This window comes from Microcaecilia unicolor, chromosome 3 (genome assembly GCF_901765095.1).
Source record: "Microcaecilia unicolor chromosome 3, aMicUni1.1, whole genome shotgun sequence".
In the NCBI taxonomy this organism is placed as follows: domain Eukaryota; kingdom Metazoa; phylum Chordata; class Amphibia; order Gymnophiona; family Siphonopidae; genus Microcaecilia; species Microcaecilia unicolor.
This window is the reverse complement of record NC_044033.1, coordinates 483538132-483554054: the sequence shown is the minus strand read 5'-3', so window position 1 is coordinate 483554054 and position 15923 is coordinate 483538132. Positions and strand designations below refer to the sequence as shown.

At 42.2% G+C, this 15923-nt stretch overlaps 1 protein-coding gene across 5 annotated transcripts in view; it reads right to left on the bottom strand.

Moving 5' to 3' along the window:
* The window catches only part of MYO6 (myosin VI), a 407005-nt gene that overhangs the window by 178651 nt on the left and 212431 nt on the right, over positions 1-15923 (bottom strand). For all 5 annotated transcript variants that reach the window (XM_030199055.1, XM_030199058.1, XM_030199059.1 and 2 more), the window contains exon 13: positions 9218-9375. In XM_030199055.1, the coding sequence (XP_030054915.1) occupies positions 9218-9375 (158 nt within the window). The remainder of the gene's footprint in view (positions 1-9217; positions 9376-15923) is intronic.

Genomic DNA, 15923 nt, shown 5'->3' with positions numbered 1-15923 from the left:
ATGAATTTGTGGAACTATTGTTAGCAATATGTAATTTATCTTTTAAATCAAGCATGGAACCGGAAGATTGGAGGGTGGCCTTTGTAACGCACTTTTTTTTTAAAGTTCCAGAGGTGATCTGGGAAATTATAGACCAGTGAGCCTGATGTGGGTGCTGGTCAAAATGGTAGAGAATATTATAAAGAACAAAATTACTGAGCATATTCAAAAGCATGAATTAATGAGACAAAGCCGACATGGATTGACTGAAGGGAAATCCTGCCTCACCAATCTATTACATTTCTTTGAAGGGGTGAACAAACATGTGGATAAAGGTGAGCCAGTTGATATTGTGTATCTGGATTTTCAAAAGGCGCATGGCAAAGTACCTCACGAAAGGCCAGAGGAAACTGGAGAGTCAAGGGATAGGAGGTAGTATCCTATAGTGGATTAAAAACTGCGTTTTCTATTTCTGTTGATGGCTCTCTCATTCTCCCTGTCTCCTCAGCTCGAAACCTTGGGGTCATCTTTGACTCTTCTCTCTCCTTCTCTGCTCATATCCAGCAGATTGCCAAGACCTGTTGTTTCTTTCTTTACAACATCCGTAAAATCCGTCCCTTTCTTTCCGAGCACTCTACCAAAATCCTCATCCACACCCTTGTCACCTCTCGTTTAGACTACTGCAATCTGCTTCTTGCTGGCCTCCCACTTAGTCACCTCTCCCCTTCTCCAGTCGGTTCAAAACTCTGCTGCCCGTCTCATCTTCCGCCAGGGTCGCTTTACTCATACTACCCCTCTCCTCAAGACCCTTCACTGGCTCCCTATCCGTTTTCGCATCCTGTTCAAACTTCTTCTACTAACCTATAAATGTACTCACTCTGCTGCTCCCCAGTATCTCTCCACACTCGTCCTTCCCTACACCCCTTCCCGTGCACTCCGCTCCATGGATAAATCCTTCTTATCTGTTCCCTTCTCCACTACTGCCAACTCCGCACCTTCTGTCTCGCTGCACCCTACGCCTGGAATAAACTTCCTGAGCCCCTACGTCTTGCCCCATCCTTGGCCACCTTTAAATCTAGACTGAAAGCCCACCTCTTTAACATTGCTTTTGACTCGTAACCACTTGTAACCACTCGCCTCCACCTACCCTCCTCTCTTCCTTCCCGTTCACATTAATTGATTTGATTTGCTTACTTTATTTTTTTTTGTCTATTAGATTGTAAGCTCTTTGAGCAGGGACTGTCTTTCTTCTATGTTTGTGCAGCGATGCGTACGCCTTGTAGCGCTATAGAAATGCTAAATAGTAGTAGTAGAAGGGTTGATAGTGGGGTTCCCCAGGGGTCTGTGCTGGAACCGCTGCTTTTTAACATATTTATAAATGATCTAGAGATGGGAGTAACTAGTGAAGTAATTAAATTTGCTGACGACACAAAGCTATTCAAAGTCGTTAAATCACAAGATGATTGTGAAAAATTACAAGAGGACCTTACGAGACTGGGCATCTAAATGGCAGATGACATGTGGGAAAGAGGAACCTGAAATATAGTTATGTAATGCAAGGTTCCACATTAGGAGTCACCGACCGGGAAAGGGATCTAGACGTCATCGTTTATGATACGTTGAAACCCTCTGCTCAGTGTGCGGTGTCTGCTAAGAAAGTAAATAGAATGTTAGGTATTATTAGGAAAGGAATGAAAAACAAAATTGAGGACGGAATGTCTTTGTATCGCTCCACTGTGAAGCCGTACCTCGAAAATTGTGTTCAATTCTGGTCGCCGCATCTCAAAAAAGATATAGTGAAATTAGAAAAGGTAGAGAGAAGGATGACAAAAATGATAAAGGGGATGGGACGACTTCCCTCTAAGGAAAGGCTAAAGTGGCTAGGGCTCTTCAGCTTGGAGAAAAGATGGCCAAGGAGAGCTATGATAGAGGTCTATAAAATAATGAGTGGAATAGATAGACGTGAATCGCTGGTTTACTCTTTCCAAAAATACTAGGACTAGGGGGCATGCAATGAAGCTACAAACTATTTCTTCACTCAATGTGTAATTAAACTCTGGAATTCGTTGCCGGAGAATGTGGTAAAAGGGGTTAGCTTAGTGGGGTTTAAAAAATGTTTGGATGGCTTCCTAAGTGTCCATATACCATTATTAAAATGGCTTGGGGAAAATTCCACTGCTTACTTCTAGAATACAAAAAATGCAGAAGAATGGCTATACTTAATCTCAAAAAAACTTTGTATAATTACACAACACTGGTCGGATTAAGATCTATTACAATAAAGGACTACTTGGCTATAGAGGCTGTCTCATAGTATCTTAGACGTCCCAATATACCATTTATTGGTTTAATTCAAAGGACTATGTGTGTTTCTAATCATTGGTAGCCTCCAACCATCCAGTAGTACAAAAAAATGCTCATATGCGTCTATAAATTCAAATCGAAGTCTGTACTACTGTTCAAATATTCCAAAAAGTCAACATTACTGTAGCAAAATGCAAATAATGCACTAAAGGTACTTAGCTTGCGGGCTCCAGGTTATCTTCAATTGTTTTCTGAAGCTGGAGCTTCCCAAGTTTCATCGTAACTGAATAAAGTTGAAACAACTAGTTTCTACCACAATGGACGTCTAATTCAACTCAGACAGCAAACGACCTGCCGTACCACATATATCATCTACTATATCAAGTGCCCTTGCGGTAAAGTTTATATTGGCAAATCAAATAGATCGCTGAATGCCAGAATGGTAGAACATAGATCAAGAATTTCTACCCAAACTACAGGAGCTCCGCTTGTTCAACACTGCATTACAAATCAACACTCCACCGAATCGCTCAGATGTATGGTTATAGATTGTATCATACCCAGTGCTCGTGGAGGTAACATCAACAGATTATTATTGCAAAGAGAAACACAATGGATCTTTCGTCTGAACACACTTGAGCCATATGGATTGAACGCTTACCTGCATTGGAACTGTTTCTTTTGATTTTGAGTTTAACTTTAACTCTACTTTTGATCAGCTGTTTGTGACGTAGTTCCGAGAAACACAGATTCATATGTAAACGCCACGATGATTGGAGTTGCTGCCTCTGACGTAGCTTATAGAGGTGGAGTCTAGATAGATATAACTCAAAACGCCAGCGCCATTTTAGCTGGCAACAGATTGATTTCAGCCGAGGATACTGTGAGTCCAGATGCCGGGAGGGCTTAGCAAATATATGTTAACTAAATGTCGTTTATTTTGATTTTAACACTTACAATTTCGTTTCCGTTTGCAGTAATTTATGCCCTTGACAAAGCCAGAGACCGCGAAACAGGGTCCTGTCGGGCGTATAACGGCATCGGAGTTGCTAGTCAAACTTTATTCAGTTACGATGAAACTTGGGAAGCTCCAGCTTCAGAAAACAATTGAAGATAACCTGGAGCCCGCAAGCTAAGTACCTTTAGTGCATTATTTGCATTTTGCTACAGTAATGTTGACTTTTTGGAATATTTGAACAGTAGTACAGACTTCGATTTGAATTTATAGACGCATATGAGCATTTTTTTGTACTACTGGATGGTTGGAGGCTACCAATGATTAGAAACACACATAGTCCTTTGAATTAAACCAATAAATGGTATATTGGGACGTCTAAGATACTATGAGACAGCCTCTATAGCCAAGTAGTCCTTTATTGTAATAGATCTTAATCCGACCAGTACTTCTAGAATAAGCAGCATAAAATGTATTGCACTGTTTTGGGATCTTGCCAAGTACTTGTGACCTGGATTGGCCACTGCTGGTAACAGGATGCTGGGCTTGATGGACCTTTGGTCTGTCTCAGTATGGCAATACTTATGTACTTATGTAGGAAGAATCTTCTATCACCCCTAAAGGTCACAGGGAAAGTTAGCTCATGTATCCTAGATTTTCCTGAGGAAAAAAAATTAACTGCCCATAAACTGTGGAAGTCTGGTTCAGAGCTAGATTGATTTTATGCAGGAGAATGAACTAACAACTGAAGAACAACATTAAATAATTCCCAAGCAGAATTATTTGCTGCTTAAATCTAGTTAGTATATAGCTGTTTTTTATAATGGTACCTTAGAGCCTCTCTGTACTCTGTAAATTGAATCTGCCAAGAGCCTGCCGATTCTACATCTCCTATCTTTTGTCACTTCCTCTTAGTCTGCTGCTGCCTTGTCTTCCCTCTTTCTAGCTATTTGTCTTATTAAAATATTTTACGTCAACAACAACCAAATGAGAATTCATGCGCTCTGTGTGTTGTATAAAAATTGAATTCTGTATCTCCATCAGATTAGCTTATCCCAAGCTTTCCCAGTGTATAAAACCTCAGGCATGTAGCTGCATATTGACCAAAGAAAAATACATTGACCTAGTAAAACAAATGCATACAAGCAAAAAGGGAAAGGGAACGTTACTTAATATATGCTTTTCTATGTTTTTTGCAACTACATTCAAAGTGGTTTACATAGTATTTTTTTTTTTGTTACATTTGTACCCCGCGCTTTCCCACTCATGGCAGGCTCAATGCAGCTTACATGGGGCAATGGAGGGTTAAGTGACTTGCCCAGAGTCACAAGGAGCTGCCTGTGCCTGAAGTGGGAATCAAACTCAGTTCCTCAGTTCCCCAGGACCAAAGTCCACCACCCTAACCACTAGGCCACTCCTCCACTGTGATACTATACAGATACTTATTTATACCTGGGGCAATGGAGGGTTGTGACTTGCCCAGAGTCACAAGGAGCTGAAGTTGGAATCAAACCCAGTTCCACAGGATCAAAGTCCGCTGAACTAATCACTAGGCTATTTCTCCACTCCTTTTTTCCTTCCAGTCATCATCATCATCATTTTCACTTCATAAAACCTCAGGATACTCCTGGAGGAACCCTGCATCGCTGAACATTGCAGAATTTCCTCAGAATCCCCCCTCCTGTTTAGCGTTCTGCCCTCGCCGTGAAGAATACTGCACAGGCATCAGGAGGTAGTTGCAAACTCTATAATGCTGTTCTCCATTCACCCCCTTCCCGCATGCATGCATACATCTTTCTTTTCCATTTATTTGTTCTTATATCCCACATTTTCCAAATATAGTTCAGTTCAGTTCAATGTGGCTCACAGTAAACATGATTTGATTTTACATAAAACTTCTTGTTATAAAACTTACACTTCCTAAACTTGGGCAGTAAAATTAACATTGCAGTGAACATGATCCTACATTGGGTAGTGGTAAATGACGAGAGGATAGTGGTAAATGGAACTTGCTCCAAAGAAATGGAGGTTATCGGTGTGTGCAACAGGAATCAGTCCTCAGGCCAGCTCTCTTTAATATCTATGTGACTGATATTGTGGAAAGACTGTCTGGTAAGGTTTGTCTCTTTGCAGATGATATCAAACTCTGTAATAGGGTGGACACCCCAGAGGGTGTGGATGGCATAAGGAAGGATCTAGCAAGACTTGAAGAATGGTCTAATAATTGGCAACTAAGATTTAATGCTAAGAAATGCAGAGTCATGCACTTTGGTTACAAAAATCCAAGGGAAAGGTACAATATAGGGGGTGAAGTGCTTCTGTGTATGAAAGAAGAGCGGGACTTGGGGGTGATTATGTCTGATGATCTTAAGGTGGCTAAACAGGTAGAAAAGGCGACAGTCAAAGTCAGACGGATGCTCGGGTGCATAACGAGAGGGATGACCAGCATGAAAAAAGAAGTGATAGTGCCCTTGTATAAGTATCTGGTGAGGCCTCATTTGGAGTACTGTGTGCAATTCAGTAGACCACACCTACAGAAGGATATAAACAGGATGGAGTCGGTCCAGAGGGCGGCTACAGAATTAGTAAGCGGTCTATGCCATAAAACATAAGGACAGGCTTATGAACCTCAACATGTACATGCTGGAAGAGAGGCAGGAGAGAGAGGATATGATAGAGATTTTTAAATACCTCAGTGGTATTAATGTACAGGAGGTGAACCTTTTTTGAATGAAGGAAAACTCTGGAATGAGAGGGCATAGGATGAAGTTAAGAGGGAAAAGGCTTGGGAGAAATCTAAGAAAACACTCTTTCACGGAAAGGGTGGTGGATGTGTGGAATGGCCTCCCCACTGGAGGTCGTGGAGATGAGGACTGTGTCAGAATTTAAGAAAGTGTGGGATAGACATGTGGGATCTCTTAGAAAAAGGAGGAGTTAAGGATTACTGAGGATGAGCAGGCTGGATGGGCATTTGGGCCCTTATTTGCCGTCACATTTCTATGTTTCTATAGAACTAACTTTACAAAAAGTTTGCAGTTCTTTACATTTGTCTGAATGATTATTTAGGTTAAGATACAATGTTAAGTGGACCTTAAATTAGAATTACTAGTATTCTCCATCGGAGAATAAGCATGTCAGCCATTAGGTTGGGTGATTACCCTTTGTCTGTCAAAAACTTCTTAAAGAAATAGGCTTTTAGCATTTTGCGGAAGATTAGGTAATCATTTATCCATCTTATATCAGTTGATAATGAATTCCACGCCTTAGTGGCGAGGTATGAGAACCCTGCAGCATATGTAGATTTATACTTTATACCCTTGTAATAAAAGAAAGTTCCGAGCAATCCTAGCCACGTTTCTTAATGAGAGAGTTATTAGGGAGCACATAATCAGGGGCCATTTCATTTAATATTTGGTGGGTGATGGTAATAACTTTGAAGTGTATCTCTGCTTTCACAGGAAGCCAGTGTAGTGATTGCAGTAGAGGAGTCACTCTCTGATAGCATGAGGCTCAAAATATCAGGCGTGCTGCAGTATTTTGAGTAGTTTGTAATTTCTTTAAGCTTAAGTCTCTGCATCTGATGTATAGTCCATTACAGTAGTCAATCTGGAACAGGATCAGTGATTGAAACTGCAGGCAAAAGGTCATAGTGGAGAAGCTTCTGATTCTTTTCAATTTCCATAGTGTTCTGAAAACTTTCGATACTATCTCAGATATTTATTGGTCAAGTGTGAGGTTATGGTCTATTGTGATTCTTAATACTTGTAACCTTTTCTCTAAAAGATGCTAGTTTGATCAGTTGTGAAGTTGTTACTTAAGATTACGTGATACGAGTTTGATATTATCAAAAATTTGTTTTTTTCTTTGTTTAGTATCAGTCTGAAGGTGGAGGCCCAAGTTTCCATTGTGTCTAGCCCAGACTGGATTTCAGCAGTTATTCCACTGATGTCTCCTGTGAAGGGGATATATATCATTACATCATCTGCATATATGCATGTTTTTAATCCTCCTTCCTCTAATTTCCTTCCTAGAGGTACCATCAAATAGTTTAACAAATGGGGGGGAAAAAACCCATTACAGAACCCAAAACTCTGCAGTCGTTTGGATTTTATGAAAAAAGCAGGTCGGGAAAAAAAATGTGAATGATATTTTTTTAAATGCATTGACATGCAGTGAAGGAGAAAGCTGGTTTTCTGAATACAAGCAAGTAGATTTCATAAATGTGCATAGTGCCAAACATAACCATAACAAAGAGGCAAATTTACTAAAGGGCCCTATTAATAAAACGTGTTAAATCTGAGTTGAATGCATTTTAACATAGGAGCTTCCTGTGCACTAAGCCTGGATCCGACACTGCAATATATATAATCTAAATTTTTGTGTGGGAAAATGTTGTCTTAAGTGGGTAAACCTGAGTTGTATTACTGTCCCAATGAAACTACACCTGAAGAGTTCACATGAAGGATGACAGTACACATATCTCTTACCCATGCTGACAAGTAGGTGGCATCGAGGTGGAGATAGGAAAGTATTCTCATTTCAATTCTGGGGACCTACTTTGCTGGTGCTTCAATACAGCTATACAATATATATTCACTGGGTAAATCTCTCTTATCTGCACCCTTCTCCTCCACTGCTAACTCCAGACTCCGTTCCTTTTATCTTGCTGCACCATATGCCTGGAATAGACTTCCTGAGCCGGTACGTCAAGCTCCATCTCTGGCCGTCTTCAAATCTAAGCTAAAAGCCCACCTTTTTGATGCTGCTTTTAACTCCTAACCCGTATTCACTTTTTTCAGAACCCTTATTTTATCATCCTCATTTTAATATTCCCTTATCTCTTGTTTGTTCTGTCTGTCTGCCCTAATTAGATTGTAAGCTCTGTCGAGCAGGGACTCTCTCTTCATGTTCAAGTGTACAGCGCTGCGTACGTCTAGTAGCGCTTTAGAAATGATAAGTAGTAGTAGTAGTATATATGGTGTGAGTGCCAGATCTGAATTTTCCTTTTGAAACTATGCTTGCCAGGCCAAGGGCACAAAGCTCCCTATGGGGATTAATTTTTGTCCTCTATCCCCCAGATTCCATACAGTACGCCTAGAGATCCGCACCAAACTCCAAGCTGATTCTACGGTATAACAATGCACATAACTTAACAAGTGTAACAAGATAATTAGCGCTGATAACAGCACTTTACAAGCAATAATGAGCACTAATTGGAACTGATGAGAATTATGCTTACAATTCGCTATGCGTATTCAGCAATGAATTGTGCCAAATTTCTAACGCACGCAGGTAAAAAAAAGGGGTGTGGAAATAGGCATTTCAAAGGCATTCTGAAATTTATGCTCATAGTTACAGAATATGGTCCAGTGCGCCTAAATCTATGCGCCGGGATTTACGCCACATTTCGTTGCTGTAAATGGATGTGCGTAGTTTTAGGTGCTGAGGTGTCAACTAAATGTATTCTATAACTGGCGCCTAAGTCTAGACGCCGATTATAGAATATGCTTAGTCAGCACTGATTTTTTTTTAGGCGGAGTAGCCTAGTGGTTAGTGCAGCTAACTTTCTGGGGAACTGGGTTCGATTCCCACTGCAGCTCCTTGTGACTCTGGGCAAGTCACTTAACCCTCCATTGCCCCAGGTACAAATAAGTACCTGTATAAACTATGTAAACCGCTTTGAATGTAGTTGCAAAAAACACAGAAAGGTGGTATATCAAGTCCCATTCCCCTTCCCCTTATCTACACCACAAGTGGCTCTACCTAAATGCTACTTAAAAGGCCAAATTTCAACTAGCTGCCTTAACTAGAAGATTCAGTATCACTACATCCTTGATGCCTGTACCTGCAACTTGGAGCCTAACGCTATGTCTAGCAAGCAACCATACTTCTTAGAGCTTCAGCTGGACCATAAGACATCCAAATTTTTTATTATATTTAACAACTTATTCCACAAATGCCAATGGAAGTTCAACTTACCAAAGCCAGCAATATCTAGAACTCCAATGAAAAAGGAAGAAGTCTCGAAAGGGAAGCACAGGTTTACCCGATTTACCACATGATCAAAAAGGCGAGCATACACAGCCTTAGCCAAGGCATCTCGGGCGTTGTTTGCCTGTTCTACTTTCAGAGGTACTCTGAAACACAAAACATGACATTAGAAAGCATTCAGTGAAGATTCATACATAGGCTTTTAGATTTAAAAAAAAAACACTTGTGGGTGATAATGAATTCAGGGCTCTATTACTAAAGAGTGTTAAGCCCTTAACATGCAGTTAGAACACAATAATGGGCTATCACACAAACATTTTTAAAAGCTTTGTGGAAGTTTTATTTATTTATTTATTTATTTGTAGCATTTATACCTCGCTCTTTCCCGCTCGATAGCAGGTTCAGTGCGGCTTACAAAGTGTGGTACAAAGTATCACAGAGATAATACAGGTATGGAAACAATGTATCACAGAGATGACATAACTACATAGAGTGGGTTCAGTGCGCTTACAAAGTATGGTACAAAGTATCACAGAGATGATACAAAGTATGGTACAAAGTGTCAAAGAGATGACATAATTACATAGAGTAGGACAATAATAAGAGATGTGGGGAAGGGATTGGAGTGTGGGTAATACTAAAAAGACTAAACGTCAGCCGGCGTGGCTAAACAGTAAGATAAAGGAAATCATTAGAGCCAAAAAACAATCCTTCAAAAAGTGGAGAAGAGAACCAACTGAAAGTAACAGAATAGATCATAAGGAATGCCAAGCCAAATGCAAAGCGGAGATAAGGAGGGCAAAAAAGGACTTTGAGAAGAAATTAGCGTTGGAAGCAAAAATACATAGTAAAAATTTTTTTAGATACATTAAAAGCAGGAAACCGGCCAAAGAGTCGGTTGGGCCGCTGGACGAAAATGGTGTTAAAGGGGCGATCAAGGAGGACAAAGCCGTAGCGGAGAAATTAAATGAATTCTTTGCTTCGGTCTTCACCGAGGAGGATTTGGGGGGGACACCGGTGCCGGAAAGAATATTTGAAGCGGGGGAGTCGGAGAAACTAAACAAATTCTCTGTAACCTTGGAGGATGTAATGGGTCAGTTCAGCAAGCTGAAGAGTAGTAAATAACCGGGACCTGATGGTATTCATCCCAGAGTATTAATAGAACTAAAAAATGAACTTGCGGAGCTACTGTTAGAAATATGCAATCTGTCCCTAAAATCGAGTGTAGTACCGGAAGACTGGAGGGTAGCCAATGTTACTTCCGATTTTTAAGAAGGGTTCCAGAGGAGATCCGGGAAATTATAGACCGGTGAGTCTGACGTCGGTGCCGGGCAAGATGGTGGAGGCTATTATTAAGAATAAAATTGCAGAGCATATACAAAAACATGGACTGATGAGACAAAGTCAGCACGGATTTAGTGAAGGGAAGTCTTGCCTCACCAATCTAATGCATTTTTTTGAGGGGGTAAGCAAACATGTGGACAATGGGGAGCCGGTTGATATTGTATATCTGGATTTTCAGAAGGCGTTTGACAAAGTGCCGCACGAAAGACTCCTGAAGAAATTGCAGAGTCATGGAATCGGAGGTAGGGTATTATTATGGATTAAGAACTGGTTGAAAGATAGGAAGCAGAGAGTAGGATTGCGTGGCCAGTATTCTCAGTGGAGGAGGGTAGTTAGTGGGGTCCCGCAGGGGTCTGTGCTGGGTCCGTTGCTTTTTAATGTATTTATAAATGACCTAGAGATGGGAATAACTAGTGAGGTAATTAAATTCGCCGATGACACAAAATTATTCAGGGTCGTCAAGTCGCAGGAGGAATGTGAACGATTACAGGAGGACCTTGGGAGAATGGGCGTGCAAGTGGCAGATGAAGTTCAATGTTGACAAGTGCAAAGTGATGCATGTGGGTAAGAGGAACCCGAATTATAGCTACGTCTTGCAAGGTTCCGCGTTAGGAGTTACGGATCAAGAAAGGGATCTGGGTGTCGTCGTCGATGATACGCTGAAACCTTCTGCTCAGTGTGCTGCTGCGGCTAGGAAAGCGAATAGAATGTTGGGTGTTATTAGGAAGGGTATGGAGTCCAGGTGTGCGGATGTTATAATGCCGTTGTATCGCTCCATGGTGCGACCGCACCTGGAGTATTGTGTTCAGTACTGGTCTCCGTATCTCAAAAAAGATATAGTAGAATTGGAAAAGGTACAGCGAAGGGCGACGAAAATGATAGTGGGGATGGGACGACTTTCCTATGAAGAGAGGCTGAGAAGGCTAGGGCTTTTCAGCTTGGAGAAGAGACGGCTGAGGGGAGATATGATAGAAGTGTATAAAATAATGAGTGGAATGGATCGGGTGGATGTGAAGCGACTGTTCACGCTATCCAAAAATACTAGGACTAGAGGGCATGAGTTGAAGCTACAGTGTGGTAAATTTAAAACGAATCGGAGAAAATTTTTCTTCACCCAACGTGTAATTAGACTCTGGAATTCGTTGCCGGAGAACGTGGTACGGGCGGTTAGCTTGACTGAGTTTAAAAAGGGGTTAGATAGATTCCTAAAGGACAAGTCCATAGACCGCTATTAAATGGACTTGGAAAAATTCCGCATTTTTAGGTATAACTTGTCTGGAATGTTTTTACGTTTGGGGAGCGTGCCAGGTGCCCTTGACCTGGATTGGCCACTGTCGGTGACAGGATGCTGGGCTAGATGGACCTTTGGTCTTTCCCAGTATGGCACTACTTATGTACTTATGTACTTATGCCTTGTGAACCCTTGTCGAGGGCATCTCTGAAAGAATTGACGTTGAAAGCAGTCTTTTGGTGGCTATCACTTCAGCCAGAAGAGTTTCCGAGCTCCAGGTGCTATCATGTCGAGAGCCCTTTCTGCAGTTCACTGAGGCAGGAGTGTCTATTCGCACAGTGCCTTCCTTCCTGCCCAAGATTGGTCCTCGCTTCCATGTGAACCAGCAGCTTGTCTACCCTCCTTTTGTAGGGAGGACTACCCAGAGGCGTACTCTGCTCTCAAATATCTAGATGTGAGACGAGTCATCATCAGATACTTGGAAGTGACCAATGATTCTGGAAGTCGGATCATCTGTTTGTGCTGTTCGCAGGTCCTCGTAAGGGTCTGTAGGCTGCCAGCGGCACGATGGGTCTAGGAAGCCATTGCAGCGGCTTATGTGGCTGCAGGGAAGGTGCCGCCTATCCAGCTGAAGGCTCACTCCTCTAGAGCACAGGCGGCCTCGATGGCAGAGGCCGGGTCTGTCTCCTTGGAAGAGATTTGTAGGGCGGCTACTTGGGCATTGGCTCATACCTTCTCCAGACATTACCGCTTGACTGTGGCTGCTCGGGCGGAGGCCCGGTTTGGAGCTTCAGTGTTGCGGTCAGGGATTTCTGTGTCCCACCCTGGGTGAGTACTGCTTCGGTACATTCCACCAGTCTATGGATTGATCAGCATGATGATATGGAAGGTAAAATTATGTATCATACCTGATAATTTTCTTTCCATTAATCATAGCTGATCAATCCATAGCCCCTCCCAGATATCTGTACTGTTTATATTCTGGTTGCATTTCAGGTTCAAGTTTATTCTTCAGTTCCTGTTCAGGAGGACTTCGTGTTCAAGTTTTTTCAATTGGATTCTTCAGGAGTTGAGACGATTTTGTGTTACAGTGAGCTGCTGCATTCCTCTCCCCCCCCCCCCATTTTACGGGGCTGGATTGAGACCTAAATTCTGCCGGCGCTCCCTCCCGCTTCGTGCGGCATGTAGGGCAGCTTTGTACCCCTCCCGCTTCGGCGGTGTTAGGGTCAGTCAGCTCCTCCCGCGGTTGCGGTTGCAGGATAAGCCAGATCCCCCCCCCGCATCGGCGGGTGTGGTGTCCCTCCCCCGCTCCGCGGGGATGAGCTGGACGGATTCCCCTCCCCCACTTGTATGGGGATGAGCTGGGTTAATTCCCCTCCCCCGTTTCGGCGGTGGTGAGCTGGGCAGAGTGTCCCCTTTGTGGGTGTAATTCTCTAAGTGCTGAGTCCTGCGGATGGAGCCTTGATATCGACATACTGAGGAGTTTCCGGCAGCACATGACCACATATAGGGAGGCAAAAGGATTGCTCTCTATCTCCACCTGCTGGTAGATGGACACAACCCACCACCAGTCTATGGATTGATCAGCTATGATTAATGGAAAGAAAATTATCAGGTATGATACATAATTTTACCTTCCTTTCTGAATATGCTGCCAGAACTCTTATCTACACCCTTGTCACCTCTCACTTGGACTATTGCAATTTACTTCTCACTGGTCTTCCGCTCAGTCATCTCTCTCCTCTCCAATCTGTCCAAAATTCTGCGGCACGACTTGTTTTCCGCCAGAATCGTTATACCCACACTAGCCTATTCCTAAAGTCACTTTACTTGCTCCCTGTCCGCTTCCGCAGACAGTTTAAACTTCTCTTACTGACCTTTAAGTGCATCCATTCTGCAGCCCCCCATTACCTCTCCACTCTCATCTCTCCCTACATTCCTCCCTGTGAACTCCGCTCTCTGGACAAATCTCTCTTGTCGTCCCCCTTCTCCTCCACTGCTAACTCCAGGCTTTGCTCCTTTTCTCTCGCGGCACCTTATGCTTGGAATCGTCTTCCTGGACCTATACGTCTAGCTCCATCTCTAGCTGTTTTCAAATCCATGCTGAAAACCCACCTTTTTCACTTCCGTTTTTGGCTCCTAGCTTCTACTCATTTGCACTCCCCTTGCTCCTTCCTTCCTTCTCACCCAGTACTTCCCTCACCCGTAACTGTCTTGCCTGTCTGTATTATTTAGGTTGTAAGCTCTTTTGAGCAGGGACTGTCTCTTTGTGTCAGGTGTTCAGCGCTGCGTGCGTCTGGTAGCGCTATACAAATGCTAATAATAATAATAATTGTTAAAAAGTGAAGTGAAAGAGACTATTAGAGCCAAAAGAACATCCTTCAAAGAATGGAAAAAGGATCTGAATGAAGAAAATAAGAAACAGCATAAGCACTGTCAAGTTAGATGCAAAGGATTGATAATGAAGGCTAAAAGAGAATATGAAGAAAAACATGCCGTGGAGGCAAAAACTCATAGTAACACCTTTGTCAGGTACATCAGAAGCAGAAAGCCTGTGAGGGAATCTGTGGAACCGTTAGTTTATGAAGGAGCAAAAGGGGCAGTCAGGGGAGGACAAGGCTGTAGAGGAGATATTCTTTGCTTCGGTCTTTTTTGAAGAAGATGTAAAAGATCTACCTGTACCGGAAATGGTTTTCAAGGGTGATGATGCAGAGGAACTGAAAGAAATATCAGTGAACATGGAAGACATACTGAGTCAAATTGACAGTGATAAATCACCTGGACCGGATGGTACACGCCAGGATACTGAAAGAACATGAAATTGCTGATCATCTGCTAGTGATCTGTCACCTGTCATTAAAATCGTCCTTAGTACCTCAAGACTGGAGGATGGCCAGAATAATGCCAATTTTTAAAAAGGGTTCAAGGGGTGATCTGGAAATTACATACCGGTAAGCCTGACTTTGGTGCCGGGCAAAATAGTGGAAACTATTATAAAGAATAAAATTACGGAACACACAGACAAACCTGTTTTAATGGGACAGAGTCAGCATGGGTTCAGTCAAGGGAAGTTTTGCTTCATTTCTTTGAAGGTGTGAATAAACGTCAATAAAGGTGAGCCGGGTGATGTAGTGTGTCTACATTTTTAGAAGGCTTTTGCAGAGTGCCTCATGAAAGACTCCTGCATGGGATAGCGGACCAGGTCCTTCTGTGGATTAGGAATTGGTTGTTGGACAGAAAATGGAGAGTAGGGTTAAACGGCCATTTTTCTGAATGGAGGAGGGTGAATAGTGGAGTGCTGCATGGATCTGTACTGGGACCAGTGCTATTTAACATATTTATAAATGATATGGAAATTGGAAGAATGAATGAGGTGATTAAATTCGATTATGACACAAAATTGTTCAATTTTGTTAAAACACATGTGGACTGTGAAAAATTGCTGGAAGACCTTAGGAAACTGGAAGACTGGACATCCAAATGGCAGATTAAATTTAATGGGGGCAAGTGCAAATTGATGCTCATTGAGAAGAAGAAGAATCTGAATCATTGTTACCTGATGCTGGGGTCCACCTTAGGAGTCAGTATTCAAGGAAAAGATCTAAGTGTCATTGTAGATAATATGCTAAAATCTACTGCTCAGTGTGTGGCGGTAGCCAAAAAAGCAAACAGTATGCTGGGAATTATTAGGAAAGGGAAGCAAAATAAGACCATGTATATTATAATGCCTCTGTATCGCTTCATGATGCGACCTCACCTTGAGTATTGCATCCAATTCTGGTTGCAGTATCTCAATAAAGGTATAGCGGAATCAGAAAAGGTTCAAAGAAGAGCGGCCAAAATGATAAATGGGATGGAACTCCTCCCATACGAGGAAAGGCTAAAGAGGTTAGGGCTCTTCAGTTTAGAAATAGATGGCTAAGGGGGGATATGATTGGGTTTACAAAATCCTGAGTGGTGTAGAGGGGTAAAAGTGAATCTATTTTTCATTCTATCAAAAAGTACAAAGACTAGGCGACAATGAAGTTACATGGAAATACTTTTAAAACAAGGGGAAATATTTTTTCACTTAACGAATAGTTGCTGGAGGATGTGGTAACAGTGTTCATCATATCTGGG